The 17,090-nt window shown below is 51.4% G+C and overlaps 2 protein-coding genes across 6 annotated transcripts in view; one reads left to right on the forward strand and one right to left on the reverse strand.

The window, feature by feature from the left end:
* The first annotated feature begins 497 nt into the window (after positions 1–497).
* The window catches only part of PRMT2 (protein arginine methyltransferase 2), a 72,292-nt gene continuing 55,699 nt past the window's right edge, over positions 498–17,090 (forward strand). Inside the window, exons 1-2 of one of the 4 annotated variants that reach the window (XM_058732344.1) lie at positions 498–1,111; positions 8,994–9,110. The gene's annotated coding sequence lies outside the window, so the exon portion shown is untranslated. The remainder of the gene's footprint in view (positions 1,112–8,993; positions 9,111–17,090) is intronic. The other 3 variants (XM_058732350.1, XM_058732345.1, XM_058732347.1) reach the window with 3 other exon arrangements.
* S100B (S100 calcium binding protein B) lies at positions 1,148–8,099 on the reverse strand. 2 transcript variants are annotated; one of them, XM_058732353.1, is made up of 3 exons: positions 7,970–8,099; positions 4,650–4,788; positions 1,148–2,379 (listed from the first exon to the last, which is right to left on the reverse strand). In XM_058732353.1, the coding sequence occupies exons 2-3, from the start codon at positions 4,785–4,787 to the stop codon at positions 2,239–2,241; spliced, it is 279 nt and encodes a 92-aa protein (XP_058588336.1). In that variant the 5' UTR covers position 4,788; positions 7,970–8,099; the 3' UTR covers positions 1,148–2,238. The 2 variants fall into 2 exon arrangements, with proteins under 2 accessions (XP_058588336.1, XP_058588335.1); XM_058732352.1 differs by having other exon boundaries at positions 7,932–8,060.

A 17,090-nucleotide genomic window follows, 5' to 3' on the forward strand; every position in this document is an offset into this window, starting at 1 on the left:
CCCCCCAAGTGCTCCATTCTCTGCCATTCTTAAATAAACCCATTTTGCTGGTGATTTTACTGGCTGTCTTATTTCCAAGGTCAACAACTGCAAGGCTCTATGGGGCCAGGATGGTGGGACAAGCAGGTGCCAGTGACCCTGTGGGGAGCAAACCTGCCAGAGCACAAAGGAGCGTCCCAGACGCCTGTCCTGACACGGTGCTCCCCCTCACGGGAGGGGGGGGGGAAGGGTTGGGGGAGGGCTGGGAGGGCAAGCCATCGGCGGGGAGAGGGGAGGGGACCCTGGAGACGGTCCCTACGTGCTAGCTTCAGTCCCCAGCCCCAAATGCCTGGACGGCCACTTTGGTCTCCGCTTCTTCCCAGCCCGTGCAGGCACCACCCCCCATCCCCCTGGGCACGTGACCGGCCAGACCAATCACAGCTCGGCTTCCGAGGACTAGCCCATTAGTAGATTAGTCCGGGGGAGGCCACCCTGACGCCAACCAGGCTGGAAGTTCCTGGCAGGAGCCCGTGGCCGGGGGTTGTCCCACCTGGTGCTGCCCTACCCCTCAGCCGCCCTCCTCACCCCCACCTCAGCCCTCACCCTCACCCCTACCTCATCACACCCCTCCTCACCACTCCTGCTTCCGCTCTCCCTCGCCCCGGCCCCAACCCTAACCCTAACCCCCACCTCACCAGGTACCTCCTCACCCCTCTCTTCACACCCCTCTTCACCACGCCTGCCTCCCCTCTCCTCACCCCTCCTCCTCACCCCCACCTCACTGCACACCACCCCTCTCTTGGTGTCTCCTCCTCAACCCTCTTACCACCCTCCTCCACCCAGACCCCCCCACCCCCCTTACCCTGCATCACCCCTCCTCCTCACCCTGCCTCACCTCCATCTCACCACTCCTTTCCACCCCCTTCCTTCCTCATCACACTGCTCCAGGCACCTTCTCACCCCTCTGCACCCTGCCCCATCTATGCCGCTTCCCTTCACACCACACCCCTACCCACCTCACGCCCATCCAGTGTCCCTGGCCCTGTGCACCTGCCCTGACTTTGGGGAGTGCAGCGTCTGCGGTGACGATGATGCCAGGCCATTGACTTCACTCCTCTTTCCAGGTTTGCAGGTATTTCACTTGGTTTCGTGTTTAAGGGCTACGGAGGATTGTTACAGGACTCTTTTTATTTAATGCAAATACAAGCAATCAATTGGTTTAGGAATTTCCAAGTCTGTGCACTTAAAAAAAAGCAGCAGAATAAGGGGTGGATGAGGTTAATTTGAATTTTCCTGGAAGTGATTGTTAATATTTAGAACACATTTGCATTCGTGGATACCCAAGCATAAAGTTCAGCTTTGCACACGCACTGACTCTCCCAACAGCCGTGGGCAGACCCCGGCCGGGCACAGACAAGCGGGGAATGACCCCAACAGACCGGACACGTCCCTTTAGGAACCCACCGCCTTAGGGACAGGAGAGGAGGCCAAGCAAAGAGAGTTACTTGCACAACGCCTGTCTCCCGAGACGGGAGCGGAACCCCGCTCGGGCGGGCGGTGCTCCCCCTGCCGCTCACGCGTCCCCCCACAGACCCAGCGAGCTGTGAGCCTCTCGGGGGAGTTGCGCTGAGTGTGGAACTGTGACCCGCAGTTGCGGTCAGAATTAAAATGCCAGTACTTGGTGGCTTGGGAGACATGTTCCTCCTTTAGGACCGTTAGTATTGAGTATTTCCCCGGGGTCACAGCTCACCACAGCTCCTCGCTGTCACCGCGCCGCCACGATGTGCCCCGCGCACATTCCTGTGCGCCGATGATAACAGATTTAAGGGAGGGCAGCCTTTTCAAAGGATGGTGGGCAAAACTTTGTGTGTTTGGCAATGGTGGAGACTTAAGGAAGCCACCAGTGTCCAGAGTCGTTTTTGGTTCCGGTTTGATCTTTCTGGGTTAGGGTTCTCCGCAGCCGTGACGGCGGGCGGAGCACACGCTCCGTGACCGAGAACCCACTCTCCTAAGCGGTCGTGACCGAGTCCCTGGGGCCAGTCAGCTAACACGTGTGCCTAACGGGGCAGGGATAGTGACGGGGGCCATTGGAAGACGGCCCTTGGAAAGAGGTTTTCAATTTGTCATTGACAAAGCGAATCAAGCTTCCTAGTTAGCTACAACACGGCTGGAAAGCTCAGCTCCTACTAGCCTGCAAGCCCTTGCCCTCTGCGTCCTTGTGTGACCTTCGTCTCTGCCACAGGAACAGCTCTCTCCGCTTCACTCGTGTTCAAAGAACTCGTGGCAGGCAGTGGTAACCATGGCAACGAAGGCCATAAATTCCTGGAAATCACATTCGCCGTCTCCATCATTGTCCAGAGTTTCCATGACTTTGTCCACCACCTCCTGCTCCTTGATTTCCTAGGAGATAGAAGAGACATTGCCCATCTTGTTTTTAAATGAAGTTTAGAGCCATCAAAACATGATTAATCGTTGGCTCACCTTAATAATTTGTATCAGAAGCAACTTAAGATGTAAAATGCAAAATACCAGAAAGCTTTTTCCTGTGACCAGGGGGCTCTTGGCTGGGCAGAAGTCTCTGGGGGTCCGGGCCTTCTCTTCCACCTTACTTTGAGTCTGCTGGGCCCCAGGCTACTTGAAAAGACTAAATGGAACAACCAGGTTCGAAAAACTGCAGCTTGTGCTCCACTATACTTAAAACACACGTTCTAAATAAGCCCGAGCGTGTAGTAAGCAAACATCTTGGAAGAAAAAATGAACTTTTGGTTCCGCCCAAGGTTTTCACTGTTTCTGCGTGTGGAAGTCCTTATTTGTTAACTCCTTGTGTTCTTTTTGCCATTTGAGTTGCTTTCTGGCATCATGGGACTTTTCCGATGACTCTGCTGCCCATCCCTGAAACCCACAGTAAGTGGTGTGAGAGGAGCCAACGCTGTGCAGGGCTACACACGTGGTGGGAACGGCGGGGCACGAAGAGCAAAGAGCACAAGTGCGCTGGTTCGGAATGGCCGGGCCCCGGAGCAAGACAGCCTGCCCGGAAGCAGTCGCGTGTAGCTGGCTGGATATAAAAACGTGAAGGACTGATTCCAGTGGGGTTGGATGGGACCTGGAAACATCTGCCTCAGACAGAGGGGAGCAGTACACTCTTTCAATCCCATTATAGATTTGCCTCCAGCCTGGAATTACCCTGACAAAACTAGGCCAACAGATGTTCATGACATCTTGATGTGCTTGCCATGAACTATTTATCTTTTATAAATTGTGGTTCCCACATGCTAAGTTTTTCCTGTTATAAAATTAATAATTATTGGTAAGTACTTTCACTGTATGTTTGGTACTTGACCAACACTATCTCATTTCATCCTTAGAACAATCCTTGTTACAGAAGAAACTGGGACTTTTGATTGTTAGAAGGTGGAACTGGTGGGAGAACTGAACGTGCAGGTGGCCAACTGCCACTTGAACTTGCATGCCTGAGAAAACGAGTCTTGAAATCGGCCCCAGAAGATGCCCCCTACCCCTAAGCGCACAGGCGCCTCTTCTGACCTGGCGGTGCCATTCACAGCGATGGAGAGTTGGGTCGGGGCGTGGACAGGAGAACCCGCCAGCCTTGCTGCTGGACCCTGGGGCTCATCATGCACTGAGAGGCTCAGCTGGCTCCGGAGGGGGGCTCTTTGTCACCGTGCAGCTGGGCCGTGTCCTGGTGCTCTGGCATCTTCCCCGGAATTAGCTCTTGGTCAGACCTTAGTGCCCTGGTTCATTGTTTGGCCATTTCCTGTGTGTGTGATTGGTCACTTCGGTGAACTTGGTTCTGGACACTAAAGGAAGGTCAGGTGCCAGGTGGATTGCAGTTCAGTGCCTCGAGGGTATGAGACTGGTATGCAGTGGAGACAATGGGTGACTGACCCTCAGGCAGTGGAGATTGTGGGCGGGGAAGTGAGTCCAGGATAGGTATCTGGACCTACTTCCACCACCGGTTTATCGGGACCACTCACGCAGCTTCCTAAATTAGGGTCTTTTACTCCATGGATCCCCCTGAAAAGCCCTGTAGCCTCCAGAGGGCACAGGCCCCTTCTCATGCCCTCAGTCAAGTAGGCTGTGGCCATTCATTGACGTGCCAGGTTGGGTGCCCCAGACGCGGAGGCCGTGTCCTCGGGCTTGTGTCTCTCCCAGTGGCAAACGTCGTGCTTGCTCAGTCATGTTTGCTGAGTGAATGGCATCCGCTGGCAGATGCTAAACCTGTAGCTAAAGCAAAAACAGTCCTTTCCTCAAATCAAGAGCCTATCTTTAACATCTTTCTTGTATGTTAATTGTGGCCCATGATAAGTCATGAGTATATTTTTCATCCCATTCTGTCATTATTGCTGTAAATCCTTAGATTTTTCATAGAAGAGTCAGCATTATTTGGAACCTGTGCTTTTGCCTTTGAAATAGCAGTTTTTCCTTGCTGTTCCTACTATACACAAAACAGATGAAAATGAAAACAGCGGGGTCATCTAAGCTAGCCTCTCTAGTGAGGGTTCAGTTGCACAAACAAGTTTTCAGAAGCATCCTAGGAGTCCTGAAATGTAACTGGAATCACTTTCAGGGAAGCTCAAAAGAGGAAGTGTCCAGGTGGTTTTCTAAGTGGAGAAGAAAATGGCAAACTGTCGTTTTTAAAAAGCAAGACTCACCTCTAAAAAATGGGAAAGCTCATTGTTGATGAGCTCCTTGAGTTCAGATTTCTTCAGCTTGTGCTTGTCGCCCTCCCTTCCGGAATATTGATGGAAAACATCAATGAGGGCCACCATGGCCTTCTCCAGCTCAGACATCCTAGGGGTCCACAAAGGAAAGATTCCTTCTCATGCTTTTTGCCTTGTTTGCACACAGAACAGTTAATGCGTTCGCTCTACGGACCTCAACCCAGAGGAGGGGCTGGACTGGCCTTGGCTCATCTCCCCTGCAGGCTGAGAGCAGTTGTCCCGTCTGCCTCTCAGAGCCACTCCTGCCCTCCCTTCCCTTCACTGTCCCCGTGGCCTCTGGCTTCTGGTTGGGTTTGGCCAATGGGAAACTTCAGCAAAAAGACTGTAGTGCAGGAGTGAGGGAGCCTGGGGGTCGATTCCTGCTTCCTTCCCAGTAGGCCACCCTCTGCCCTTGCAGGGCTCCAAGATGAAGTGACACAGTACAGGGGAGCAGAGCACTGACTGCAAGCTGTTAGAATTATCTAGAAGGAAGTAAGGTGGCCAGGGGCAAAATGAAGCTACAAAAATCAGTAGTATTCCTGTATTCTACCAATAAACAATTAGAAACCATGGTAGAAAAATCCTATTCATAAATTCATAAAGCAACACACACATATTACTTGAGAATAAGTTGAGCAAGAAAAATGCAGTTTCTTGCAAATGATTCTAAAGATCATAAAAATGCAGGAACTTTCCTTTCTAATAATATATAAATTTAACTCACTTTAAATAAAAATGTTTAAGAGATTTATTTATTTATTTATTTTTTTGATGGGTGAGGAACATGACCAAAAAGCTGCAAAACTGAACTGGAAAAACGAACATGGCAGAATTGCCACAAACATTTTTGAGAAAGATCAATGAAAGATCCGCAAAGACCAACCAGAAACAAAAATATATTATAAAGCCATAGAGAGTGAGGCTGGCTCTGAGGCAGGGATGCACAAATGGGGCAGGAGGCTGAGCCACAGCCGGGCACTAGCATTCCCCGCCCCCGCAGTGCCGGGAGCTGCTGTTTCTCTGCAGGTATCAGAGTATGAAACTTCCTACTTCATTCACCACATGTACCTCAGACCGTGGCCTGCAAGCAGGATATATCTGTTTAATCCTGGGAATTAGGCACGTTTTACAGAGGACAATTTGTCGATTGTTTCAAAAACTGAGACACTCAGCCAGAGAAATTTACCAACCCATGGCCTTGAGTTCCGACCAGGACAAAATCTTTGCTCTATGACAGTTCAAAATAGATCTGAGACTCGGGCCTACAGCTCTGGGGGTACTTAGGGGGGCGGGGGGCAGGTCTGATGAGTAACCCCTCCCCCCAGGTCCCAGAGGGAGAAGCCTCCACATCTGTCTGCCGGGTAGATTATATTCAATTTCTAGATCATTATTTGACATTATCTGTGACTTTTAAAATTCAGATTTCTGTTGATTAAAATGTCCCCCATCAAAAAACAAACAAACAAAATAGATCTGAGAACTACATCTAATTGTGGAAAAATCATTCCCGTGTTGGACATGTCACTTATATCTAGAAAATAAACTGGAAGAAATTTTTAAATTTTTATTTATTTCTGATTTCTCAGAGAGAAAGGATTGAGGATTTTTGTCTTGACCTCATCTTTGCTAAAGTCACCCTATTAATAATCAGTATCCTTTGTTTTGCCCTACAGTCCCTAAAAGTCAGCTCTATCACACATAGATAGAACAATTCAGATAGATTAAAATCTTTTAACATTTCATTCTTTCCTATCCTTTACATTCAGGTTTTCTCTTTTGGAAACAAAACAAGAAACCCAAGAAACTTTTGCATCATTCTGATACTTCACAAAGTCTGTGATACGTCAGGGAAGGAGAGCTTAAATTATTTTTTTGTGAAGTATGGCTAGTGGGATTTTTTTTTTAAGTTTATTTATTTATTTTGAGAGAGAGAGAATGCAAGCAAGGGAGGCGCAAAGAGAGAGGGAGAAAGAGAGAATCCCAAGCAGGCTCTGCGCTGTCATCTTGGAGCCCAGTGCAGGGCTTGAACTCATGAACCATTAGATCACGACCTGAGCTGAGCTGAACACTCAACCAACTGAGCCACGCAGGCACCCCTAGTGGGATTTTTTTGAAGGAAAGGCATAAAACATATTGCATATGTTTGAAAACATATAATGTAATTTTCTTCATAACCACACTAAATTTTTTTTTCCTTTTAAATTCTTCCTTTTGCTAAGAAACAATGGATGGTTTAAAGCTTATCTTTTAAGAGAAATGGAAATCAAATATCCATATTTCCTTTCCACTTAGTTCCGTGAATGTTATTCTTGCATTAATTTGCCTCTTATTCCTGCATTGATCTTTTTATGTGGAAAGCAAGAGGGCGTCTGGGCTTTAACTCCTTTTGGAAGGACACAACACACAGGATGTGGTGAGGGGCTCCCCCCCCCCCCCCCGCCCCCCAGGGAAGCGGCCTACCTCCCTGAGAAATTCTAAGACTGAAGAAATTAAACCCACAAAAACTCTTTGACCGAGATTGTAATTTACTTGTAAAGACCTCCCAATTGTCATGTAATTTCTGGGTGGTGTCCAGGGGGACCCTGGCATTTCCTTGTTGAGGGAAAACTGAGAAGCGGTTGCAAACCCAGGACTCAAGCAACAGGAAAGGAAAGCATTTGTTTCTGAGTAGGGCTGACCTCACTCTGCTTGCCAGTCATGCTCAGCAGAAACCCTGCTCTTCAGAGAGTTAGGGAAGAAGCAACGTTTGTTAGTACCTCTGCGGAAATGTCAGCAGCCACCTCGAGCCACTGTCCTTGAGGGTTCTCTGATTTGTGGTGTAAAACTCAGGCAGAGTGAACCTCTAGCTGCCTAGAGTTGACGCATTCATGTCCACAAAGCAGTAATAAGGGAAGGAAAACTAAGATAAAAACAGAGACTTATGGCAAACCATAAGAGGCTCTTAAATACAGAGAACTGAGGGTTCTGAGGGTTGATGACGGTGGGGGTGGCGGAGGGGTGGGGGTAGGGGGTTAAGTGGGGGATGGGGGTTAAGGAGGGCACTTTTAGGGATGAGCACTGGGCGTCATATGTCAGAGATGAATCTCTGGGTTCTGCTCCTGAAACCAAGACCACACTGGATGTTAACTAACTTGCATTTAAATTTAAAAAGAAAAAAAGCTCCCCATGTATGAAATGCTGCCAATCATCCGAAAAGGGCTTTCCAACCTACACCTAGTTCCCACCCCACCCCACCCTCTCGGTTCCCTCAGGTTCTCCCTGAGTGTCCTCACGTCAGTGGCTCCTGGTGGCCGCTCCTGTCACCTCCTGGCTGTGGCGTCCAGAGTGGCAGGAGTGTTGTGGGGCGCCTCTTATTCCTCCCGGGCGGTGGGGCGCGGCGCTGCAGGCCCGGGCAGCCAATGGGGGCGGTGGGTGGGGGTGGGGGCAGCTGGCGGCCAGGCCCGCACACAGGGCCGCTTTGACCGGCGGCCACCCGGGGACTCGCTGGGGAGCCAGGACTGCGCTTGGGCCAAGGAAGAAAATGGCCCGTGGGGCAGGAAGTAGAGAGTCAGCTTTTTGTGCTATTTTTTAATTTATACATGAATATTGATGTTCCTCTAAAGGCAAGGTTGGGGGTGGGGCGAGGAGAGAGACCGAGTAATTGATTCAAACAAAGCAAATGTGCAGCCAAGACCGTGGCGCTTCCAAGGACAGGCTGAACACAAGGACGAAGGGCCCGTGGGCGGCTTTCCAGCGGAGAGGCCCCTGCGCCGTCTGCTGCCTCCCAGCCTTCCCCCTGCTCGTCCCCACTAGCCCTGGCCACCCCAAGGCCTCCTGGACAGCAACCCCCCACCCCCACCCTGCTGAGAAGGGCTGCTCCAGAAACACATGGCAAAACAGATCCCTGATATTTGAGGGGAACAGCCTCATTTAATGTGATGGAGGACACTTGCCAGGTGCACCCCAAGGCCTCCTCCCTCACCCTGGGGCGACCTCACAGACTGTCAGCCTCTGTTTTGCAGAGAGGTGCTGCTGGTGCTCCCCTCGCTGGGGCCTCACAGCGGCCACAGGAAAGCGGGTCCAGACCCCCTGCCGTCCTCAGCTGTACCCTTCCTGAGCTGTTTCCAAGTGGAACCCCAAAGGCAGCCACTCCTTTAGCCAAATTACACAGAAAGCAGTGGCCTCAAACTCCTCAAAGGACATCTGAATCAGAATCAGGGCCCTTCTGCTGACTCGGGCTCACAGCCGCCACGTTCGAAGGATCAGGATGCAAGATGTCCGTGGTCACAGCTGTTTTGTTGTCATCTGTTTTACCAGGAAATTCTTGACTACTCGATACCTGGAAGTATGTCCTGGAAACAGCACTGAGCTGCGAGCCTTGGGGCTTGAGCTGTCCCGTCCTAGACCCCCAGCCTGCACCCACACCTGCATGAGGTAGGATCTGAGTGGTGTGGTTTGATCCTATGTCCTCGGCTGCCCCACAGGTTGATGCCTGGTGAAGGGTCACATGCATGTGTGTTCTGTAAAGCAGGGGCACTGGGTGGTGTGTGCCAGGCACTAGGCACGGGTTCACCCTGTGTTCACCCTTCAGTGTACACAGAACAGCTTCAGCCCACTCCTGCAGAGAAAAAAGGAGTTTGGAATCTATTCATTCAGCTACTGGATGCCCAAGCAAGGGGCCTGCCCTCTGGATACACACGGCGCAGCCTCCTGGGACAGCCAAGTAGGACTTGTGCCTACTGTGTTTCAGGCTCTGTGGGAGCAGAGTTGGGGGAGAGGGGTGCCAGGGCTCACAGGCTGAGAGAGGTTCCACCCTCTGGATGAGAGGGGCTTTCAAGTGCTATGGGGCCCCCGGGGTGGCACCCTGTACCCACCCACAGGACCTCACAAACACAAGACTTCACAAGAACAGGGGAGGGTGCATGTGACCTCACCGGCTGTCAGCACCACCTCTTGACAGAGGAGCTACTTAGGGCAAATTAAAACCATCCTGGGAGAGGGATGCTCATGGCCCTCATCCACAAGGTTGTCTGGGGCCCACGGTTCCTCCTTGGCCTTCACACTTCCAGATGACCCTGGCCCCCTCTCCCAATTCGCCAACTTGGGGTCTCATCTCATTGGACTGGACCCCTGGTCTAGTCACATGTGACCTGCACATCTAGTCCCTACCCCTGCATTCCACAGGAGAGCCCTGCACAAAAGCAATGAGAATTATGCTCTTGAGTAGAACACGTAGGAAGCTCTTCATAGCCTACAGATGACCATGTGAGATGGTGCCTTTGGGACAGGCTTCCTGAATCTCAGTGGGGTGATGGCAGAGGGGCATACCAGTAGTCAGAATGCTTTGGTCCGTGGAGATCTTTGGCAATGGTTGTCTGATTACAGTGTCCCTGGGAATGAGATAGATGCACAGCCTACTCAAGCAGTCCTTAACCCACACGACAGGAAAAACTCCAGGTCTGGTAATCAAAATCTGACTTGAATCACCAGTGTGGAGAATCGCAGCCTGTCTCCCAAGTTTCCAGACTTAAGTTGGGTTGGACCCCGAGTCTCTTGATTGAAGGTGAGGCCAGGTTCCCTTGAGACAAGGCCCTTGTACTTATTGCCAGTACACATTAAGAACCTTCATTTATACCTTCCCCAAGGGACCTGCAGCTACTCCCAAATGTGACCACATAGTGAAAACATTTAGATCTGAAAGGAAACACTTAGACCTCTCCACGGGTTATGAGATATGGGCTCTGAGTTGGTCCTAATTCCTGGGGCAACAAAATGGCACCATGGCCCACTAGTCCATGTAGGAATTTGTGGTGGTCAGGTGATAGAGTCTGAACTAGACCAGCTCACAGTGGGCCCAGGAGGTGCACCTGAAAGTATAATCGAAACAGACATAGTTGGCCACTGGCAGAATCCCCTCACTGGCACTCTTACATACCAGCTGAGGACCATTATGACAGGCAAAGCTAGGGGAACATTCCTAGAACGTCCCCTTCTTATCGTGACAGTAAACTGAGAAACACTGCACCCCTGGGAGAATTCAGAGATGAATGCCGTTCTCAAAGAATTGGCATAAGAAGGGGTGGTGATACTAAGCACAAACCCATTTCACTTGCCAGTTTGGCCTGTGCAGACGGCGTGTGGATTAGGGAGAGTGGGGACTGTCGCAAATGTGGTCAGCTGGTGGCTTCAGCTGCTGTGCCAGATGCAACATCTCTCCTGGAGAAGATCATCACAGGCCCTGGCACTGGGCATCTGTTACTCAAAACCAATGTTAAGACCCACCAGAAATAGTTTGCTTTTACCTGGCAGGCTGCAGGCAGACCCTCACAGCGTTGCCTCAGGGATACATCCGCTCTCCTGCTCAATGCCAGAGTATTGTCTACGGAGACCTTGACCAGCAGCACACTGGCCCACTCTACTGAAGACAGGACGCTGACTGGGTCTGATGCCTTCATAAGACATCTGCAAACTGGACAGGGGGAGAGAAGGCCCCCAAATCTTTAGGGGCCACCACCTCAGTGAAGTTCCAGGGGTGGTGTCAGTGCTCTGGAGCGTGTTGGAGAACCCCCCGGGCACCACCTGCTGGGAAAAGAGGCATAACATTTGGTTGAGGTTTGGGGGCTTTAGACATGACATATACTACATGTGCGTGTGCTACTTCCATCCATGAGGCTGGCATTTCCGGTGGGGACCAGAGCAAGTTTAGGCTGCAGGCCAAGCTGTGTTACCATTGGTTCAGAGGATCCTGCAGATCTGATGATATTTGAAGTGTCTCTGGCACACGTGGACGCAGTACGGACCCTCTGACAAGCGCTGATAGGAGGGTCCTTCTAGGATTTTGAAGCAAGTCTGTGTCTTGTTTGGCAGCTAGCTATTCCCATTTTGAGAACAGCTTCTCAGGGGCACTTGGCTGGTTCAGTCGGCTGAGCGTTGGACTTCGGCTCAGGTCATGATCTTGACGTTCAGGAGTTCGAGCCCCGCATCAGGCTCTGTGCAGACAGCTCGGAGCCTGGAGCCTGCTTTGGATTCTGTGTCTCCCTCTCTCTGCCCCTCCCCCACTTGCAGTCTGCCTCTCTCTCTCTTTCTTTCTCTCTCTTTCTCTCTCAAACACAAACATTAAAAAAATTTTAAAAAAGAAAAAAAGAACAGCTTCTGGTTTGCTGTTAGACCTCAGTGGAGACTGAACACCTAACCCTGGGACATCAGGAAACCATGCAGCTCAAGTGCTGTCTGATCCACGTCGCCATAAGTCTGGGTGTGTGTAACAGTAGCGTATTATCGAATGGAAATGTCTAGGAGGCATGAGCAGGTGGCTCTGAGTCCTTGGACACCAAGTCCTGTTGCATTGCCTCCTTTTTCTCAATCCATGTCTGTGGACTCCTGGGGTATTTCTGTCTTTATTTTTTTTTTTAAGTTTATTTATTTATTTTGAGAGAGTCAGAGACAGTGAGCACGGGAGGGGCAGAGAGAGAGAAGGAGAATCCCAAGCAGGTTCTGCACTGACTGTGGGCTTGAACTCATGAAACCTTGAGACCGTGACCTGAGCTGAAATCGACAGTTGGAGGCTTAACCGACTGAACCCCCCAGGTGCCCCTCCTGGGGTATTTTTACAAGCTGTTGACTATGACAGAAGACGCTTGTGCTGGCTCACAGGTGGGTGCGTGTGCCATGCTGGCACCACCTGAATTGGATGGGTACAGAGCGGCACCCCGCTCAAAGCTCACCCTGAAGGACAGTGGTAAAGGAATCCTCTCATGGCAGAACTTTGAGCCGTGCCTGTGGTTGTCCACTATGTCTGGAGTGAGCAGTGGCCAGAGTATGGATCTGTATCCATTTGGGGGCAGTTGCTAGTGATTTGGTTGGTCAGCAACTTGGAAGGAACAGGATTGGAAAATTGGTGACAGGAGGCCCTGGGGAAGGCGTGTGGATGGACCTTTGTCGAGGAGCAGTCTGTGAACACATTTGTGTTCTGAGCCAATGCCCGCCGACGGACGTGCACTGCAGAAGGGTCTCCTCATAATCAGAAGGAAAATGATCAGCCCCGTGTGTGTCAGCCAGCTCTCGCCACAGCCATGCCAGGGCTTGCTCCATGTGCCCGTGAACAGAGTGGCCACGTGGCAGGGGTGGAGGCGTGCGCGTGCTCGACAACATGGACTCCCCCTCACCGAAGCTGCCCCAGCTCCTGCCGCCCCCAGGTGTCTGGTCTGCCAACACCGAGCCCTGCGGTGAGCCGCCAGGCGCCTGGTGGCCGGTTACACTGGGCCTCTTCCATCACAGACGGGGCAGAGACTTGTCCTCACTGGAATAGATATATGTTCTGGGTATGGATTTGACTTCCCTCCACTGTATTGTTTCTGCCAGCACCAAAGCCCATGACGTCACAAAAGCCTTATCTACTGTAATGGCGTTGTGGACAGCACTGTGTATCATCAAGGAACTGATTCCACAGCAAGGAAAATGCCGCGATGGGCTCAGGCCCGTAAGATTCACTGGTCTTGTCCCATGTCCACTAACTCAGAAGGGGCTGACAGTGAAAGGCGAGACAGCTTCCTGAAGAGTCAGTTAAGGGAGGTAACATCCTGAAAGGATGGGTTCTATCTTATCGGATGCCATACACACTTGGAATCAGGGTCCATTATGTGCGGCTGTGTCCCCATTGCCGGGATGTGCAGGTCTGGGAATCAAGAGTTGGAAGTACAGGTGTCCCTCTCATTAGTGCACTTCATGACCTACTTGCAGAATTTTTGTTTCTTGTCCTGGCAACTTTGAGATGGTTTGGAGATCTGTCTCCAGAGCGGAGTGCTTCCTCAGGGGTCATAGCAGTGGTCCCACTGAATTAGAAGCTGAGACTGCCACCTAGCCACTTTGGGCTCCTTATGCCTCTAAACTGTCAGGCAAAAAAAGGGTTAATCCACTAGCCTGAGTAATTGATCCCAATCATGGAGGGGAGAGTCAGAGAGGAGAGTCTGGTTACCTACACAGTAGAGGCAGGGAGGACTGGGGACACAGGACATTTGCTGGGACATCTCTCAGTACTTCCATGACCACCAGTAGGGATTACTGGAAAACTACAGCAACCAAAAAATTAAAATAAAGCAGGACTATTGAGGACCCGGGCCCTTCAGGGATGAAGGTTTGGGTCATCCTACCAAAATAAGGAATCCAGAACAGGTTCCTGCTGAGGGCCAAGGACATATGGAATGGGTAGTTGAAGAAGGAAGCCATGAGTGTCAATGGTGACCTTGTGACCGGTTACATAAATGGGCCTGTAGAAGCTTGCACAGCGTTTGCTTGTTACCCACACGTGTTTATTTACCAACCTTTTTCTTCTTTCTCCTTCCCATTTTTTATTTTACAAACAAGCTGTTGGAGGGTAGCATTTCATTCCTCTTTAGGTAACTGAATTTTCAGTGGAACCCTGGCTGAACTTGGGGGGGTAATTAACAGAGCCAGAGATGGGCACAATGACCGCCCTGGGACTGTGCACCTTCTCATTTGGAGAAGAACCACCAGTAACAGAATCGGTTGTGTCTTTTAAGGTAGAAACAGAGAAGCACTCAATTGTTACCAGGGGTCCCCATGCATGTGGGTTGCTGCTGATGGATGCTGAGTCGACGAATGGCCGGACTTGCCCATCATTATCCGCCTCTCTGGCCGCCTCAGTGTTTGTGCGCTGCTCGCGGCCTGGCCCTCCTCTGCGCACCTGCTGAGTTCGGCAGAGAGGGCTTTAGCAGGGGCTTCTCCTCCTGCTCCTTGTGGGGCGGGTCTCGCTTTGTCTCAGTCCTGCTTCAGTGTCCTTTACAGCATCTGATGGTGTCCAGCCCCGTGTCCAGAGAGGACAGCACTCGGTGACTCAGCAGCCTGGCCTGGACCCGGTGGTTACTTTGCCCTGGGTCTCTGACACGGACTCCGTAGAACTTGTGCTCACAGCAGCTCGCCACCCCTCTGCGTGTCCCCCGGCCCTCCTCAGCCTGCCTGTGCCCTGGAGGTCTCCTCACCTTCTTGGAACTGTCACTGCACAGCTCAGGCTTGCACCCCAGCGTCCTCTGTGCACCTACCCAGCAGCCTGGGTTCACCTGTCCTCCGCAGGGGTGTGTCAAGGACTGGGGAGCGCTGTGATTTTACCCTGCTTGTGAGCTAAGGACATAGCGTGTCATTGTTTCAGAGATGTCGGTAGGCGGCCCACGGTTCTGGGTCGGAGATTGCTCATGGGCACATCAGCAGCCACAGCCTTATGTTCGCGTTGGTTCTGTGCTCCCAAGTCCACAGCTGCGATGCAGATAGGCCGGGATGAGGGTGCGCTCACGCAGGGGTTGTGTTCGCAGAGGGCGCCCTGAGCCTGAGTGGCTCTCTGCCCTCATTTGGAGTGGCGAGGAGACGACCCTGCCTCATCCCTCCTCGGGGTGCCCCCTGCAGCGCTGGCACGAGGCCGGGGTGGAGAGTGGCCAGGGTCTTGCATGCTTGTGCTGGCAGTAACACACGGGGCCCCATGGGCTGTGGACCGGCTCCAGCTTGGGCAGCCAGCCAAGCCCAGCCTTGGGCAAGGGTCCTTGTCGGTCTGTCTTCCTTTGGACGCTTGCTCTCCCTCATCCCTGGGGAGCCCTTGAGATTTCTCTGTGTAGTTACTTTGTTGTTGTACTTTCATAATTCTTTACATCCACTTGGACCCAGATCAATGCACTAGGTAACCATAAAAATTAAAATGTTTATTAATTTTTTACTATTATATCAGGCTAAGATGATTTCAAAATAAAAAATTTTAAAGATATTGTATGGAGAGAGTAGGCTTAGCAGAAGGGACAAAATGGAGGAAAACAACAGCACTGTGCCTGAAACCAGTAGCCAGTTTTTTAATGTATAAAATCCGCCAACTGATGTGCTATGATCTGTATTTTACCGATAGAACATGTCTGACACCACATATATGTTTTTTTCCCTACATTGACCAGTTCTCTGACAACGGCTGCGTGTCTTACCGTTCGGTTCGGTTCTCACACAATCTGCCTGGAGTTCGCACAGACATCACAGGTTAGGGGCTCAGTCCCACAAGACTGCCCAGGACCACACATGCTTCTGACTGACTGCCCATAAACCGGGGGCTCCCACGACCCCCTCCTCGGGTTCAGTACTTTGCTAGAACGACTCAGGAACAGAGAAATGGAAGAGGTGCACAGGGCGAGGTATGCAGTGGGAAGGGCCCAGAGCTTCCCCGCCCTCTGGGTGCATCCCCCTCCCCACACCTCCACGTGTTCACAGGCCTGGAAGTTCTCTGAACCCCATCCTTTTGTGTTCGGTTGAAGGTTCCATTTTGTAGGGATGATTAATGAACTCATTGGCTACTGGTGGTTGAGTCGATCTCCAGCCCCCCTCCCCTCCCCTCCCCTCCCCTCCCCTCCCCTCCCCTCCCCTCCCTGAGGCTGGGAGAGGGGCTAAAAGTTCCCCCTGCTGATCCTGTGGCCTATTCCTTTAGAGTCCAGCCCCCATCCTCAAAGAGTCACCCACCTTATTAGCATAGTCCCGAGTGTGGTTGGAGGGAGCTTGTTATGAACAACAGAAGATGCCCCCCTCACCCCATCACTCAGGGAGTTCCAAGGCTTCAGAACTGGGGGGCACAAAGACCAAACATATATTTCTTATTATGTCACAATATCACATGAGGTAATAAGACATTGTAAATATAAATATCCCACTATAAAAGGAATATGTACTATTGCCCAAATAATAAAAAAGCTTAGGGAGACAGTGTACCAACAAAGGGTTGGATGTTTTGGATAACCATCACTATGGGTGTTTTCCAGGGGCTGAAAGGGACTGCTGGTGTGACCCCTGGAAGACAGGTGTCCACTGTGAACAACTGAATCGACTTGTCTAGCTTTGCCATATCGATAGCCAACAGCCATCCACTTGGTTCATGGTCATGGCGCTATTGATAAATGCCCAACGTTTCAGTCTGCAAAACTTTGGGGATAATTGGGAAAGGGTGAAGGGGGCCCAACCCTAGTGTGTCCACAGCACCTCTCGATGCCAAAGGCACCCCGTGTGACCTAATGGTGAGGGCTCCCTGGCTGAGGGTTCCCAGAATGGGCACTCTGTCAGTGGTCATGGAAAGGGGGGTCTGCTTCCCAGCAAGAGGGAAGTGGATGGAGTGGACGCAGAGGCTAGTGGATCTTTTGGGTGCACAGAGCTTCTGCCAGAGTCTTCCCCCATCACGTAGATGCTCCATCTTCCTTCAGCCACCCTTCGTGCACTCAGCAAACCCTTAGCACCAACTAATTCAGAAACTAGACCCAGGCCTAGCTGAGTCTGCACCGGGGGCAGGAAGAGGCATTCTGGTTTGAGTTTTCAAGGAGGAAAGGCCTTGGACAGAGACATTGTTCTCTGGTACAAAGGACAGTGCCATCCGCCACCAAGCTG

The sequence above is a fragment of the Neofelis nebulosa genome, chromosome 5, assembly GCF_028018385.1.
Source record: "Neofelis nebulosa isolate mNeoNeb1 chromosome 5, mNeoNeb1.pri, whole genome shotgun sequence".
Lineage (NCBI taxonomy): Eukaryota > Metazoa > Chordata > Mammalia > Carnivora > Felidae > Neofelis > Neofelis nebulosa.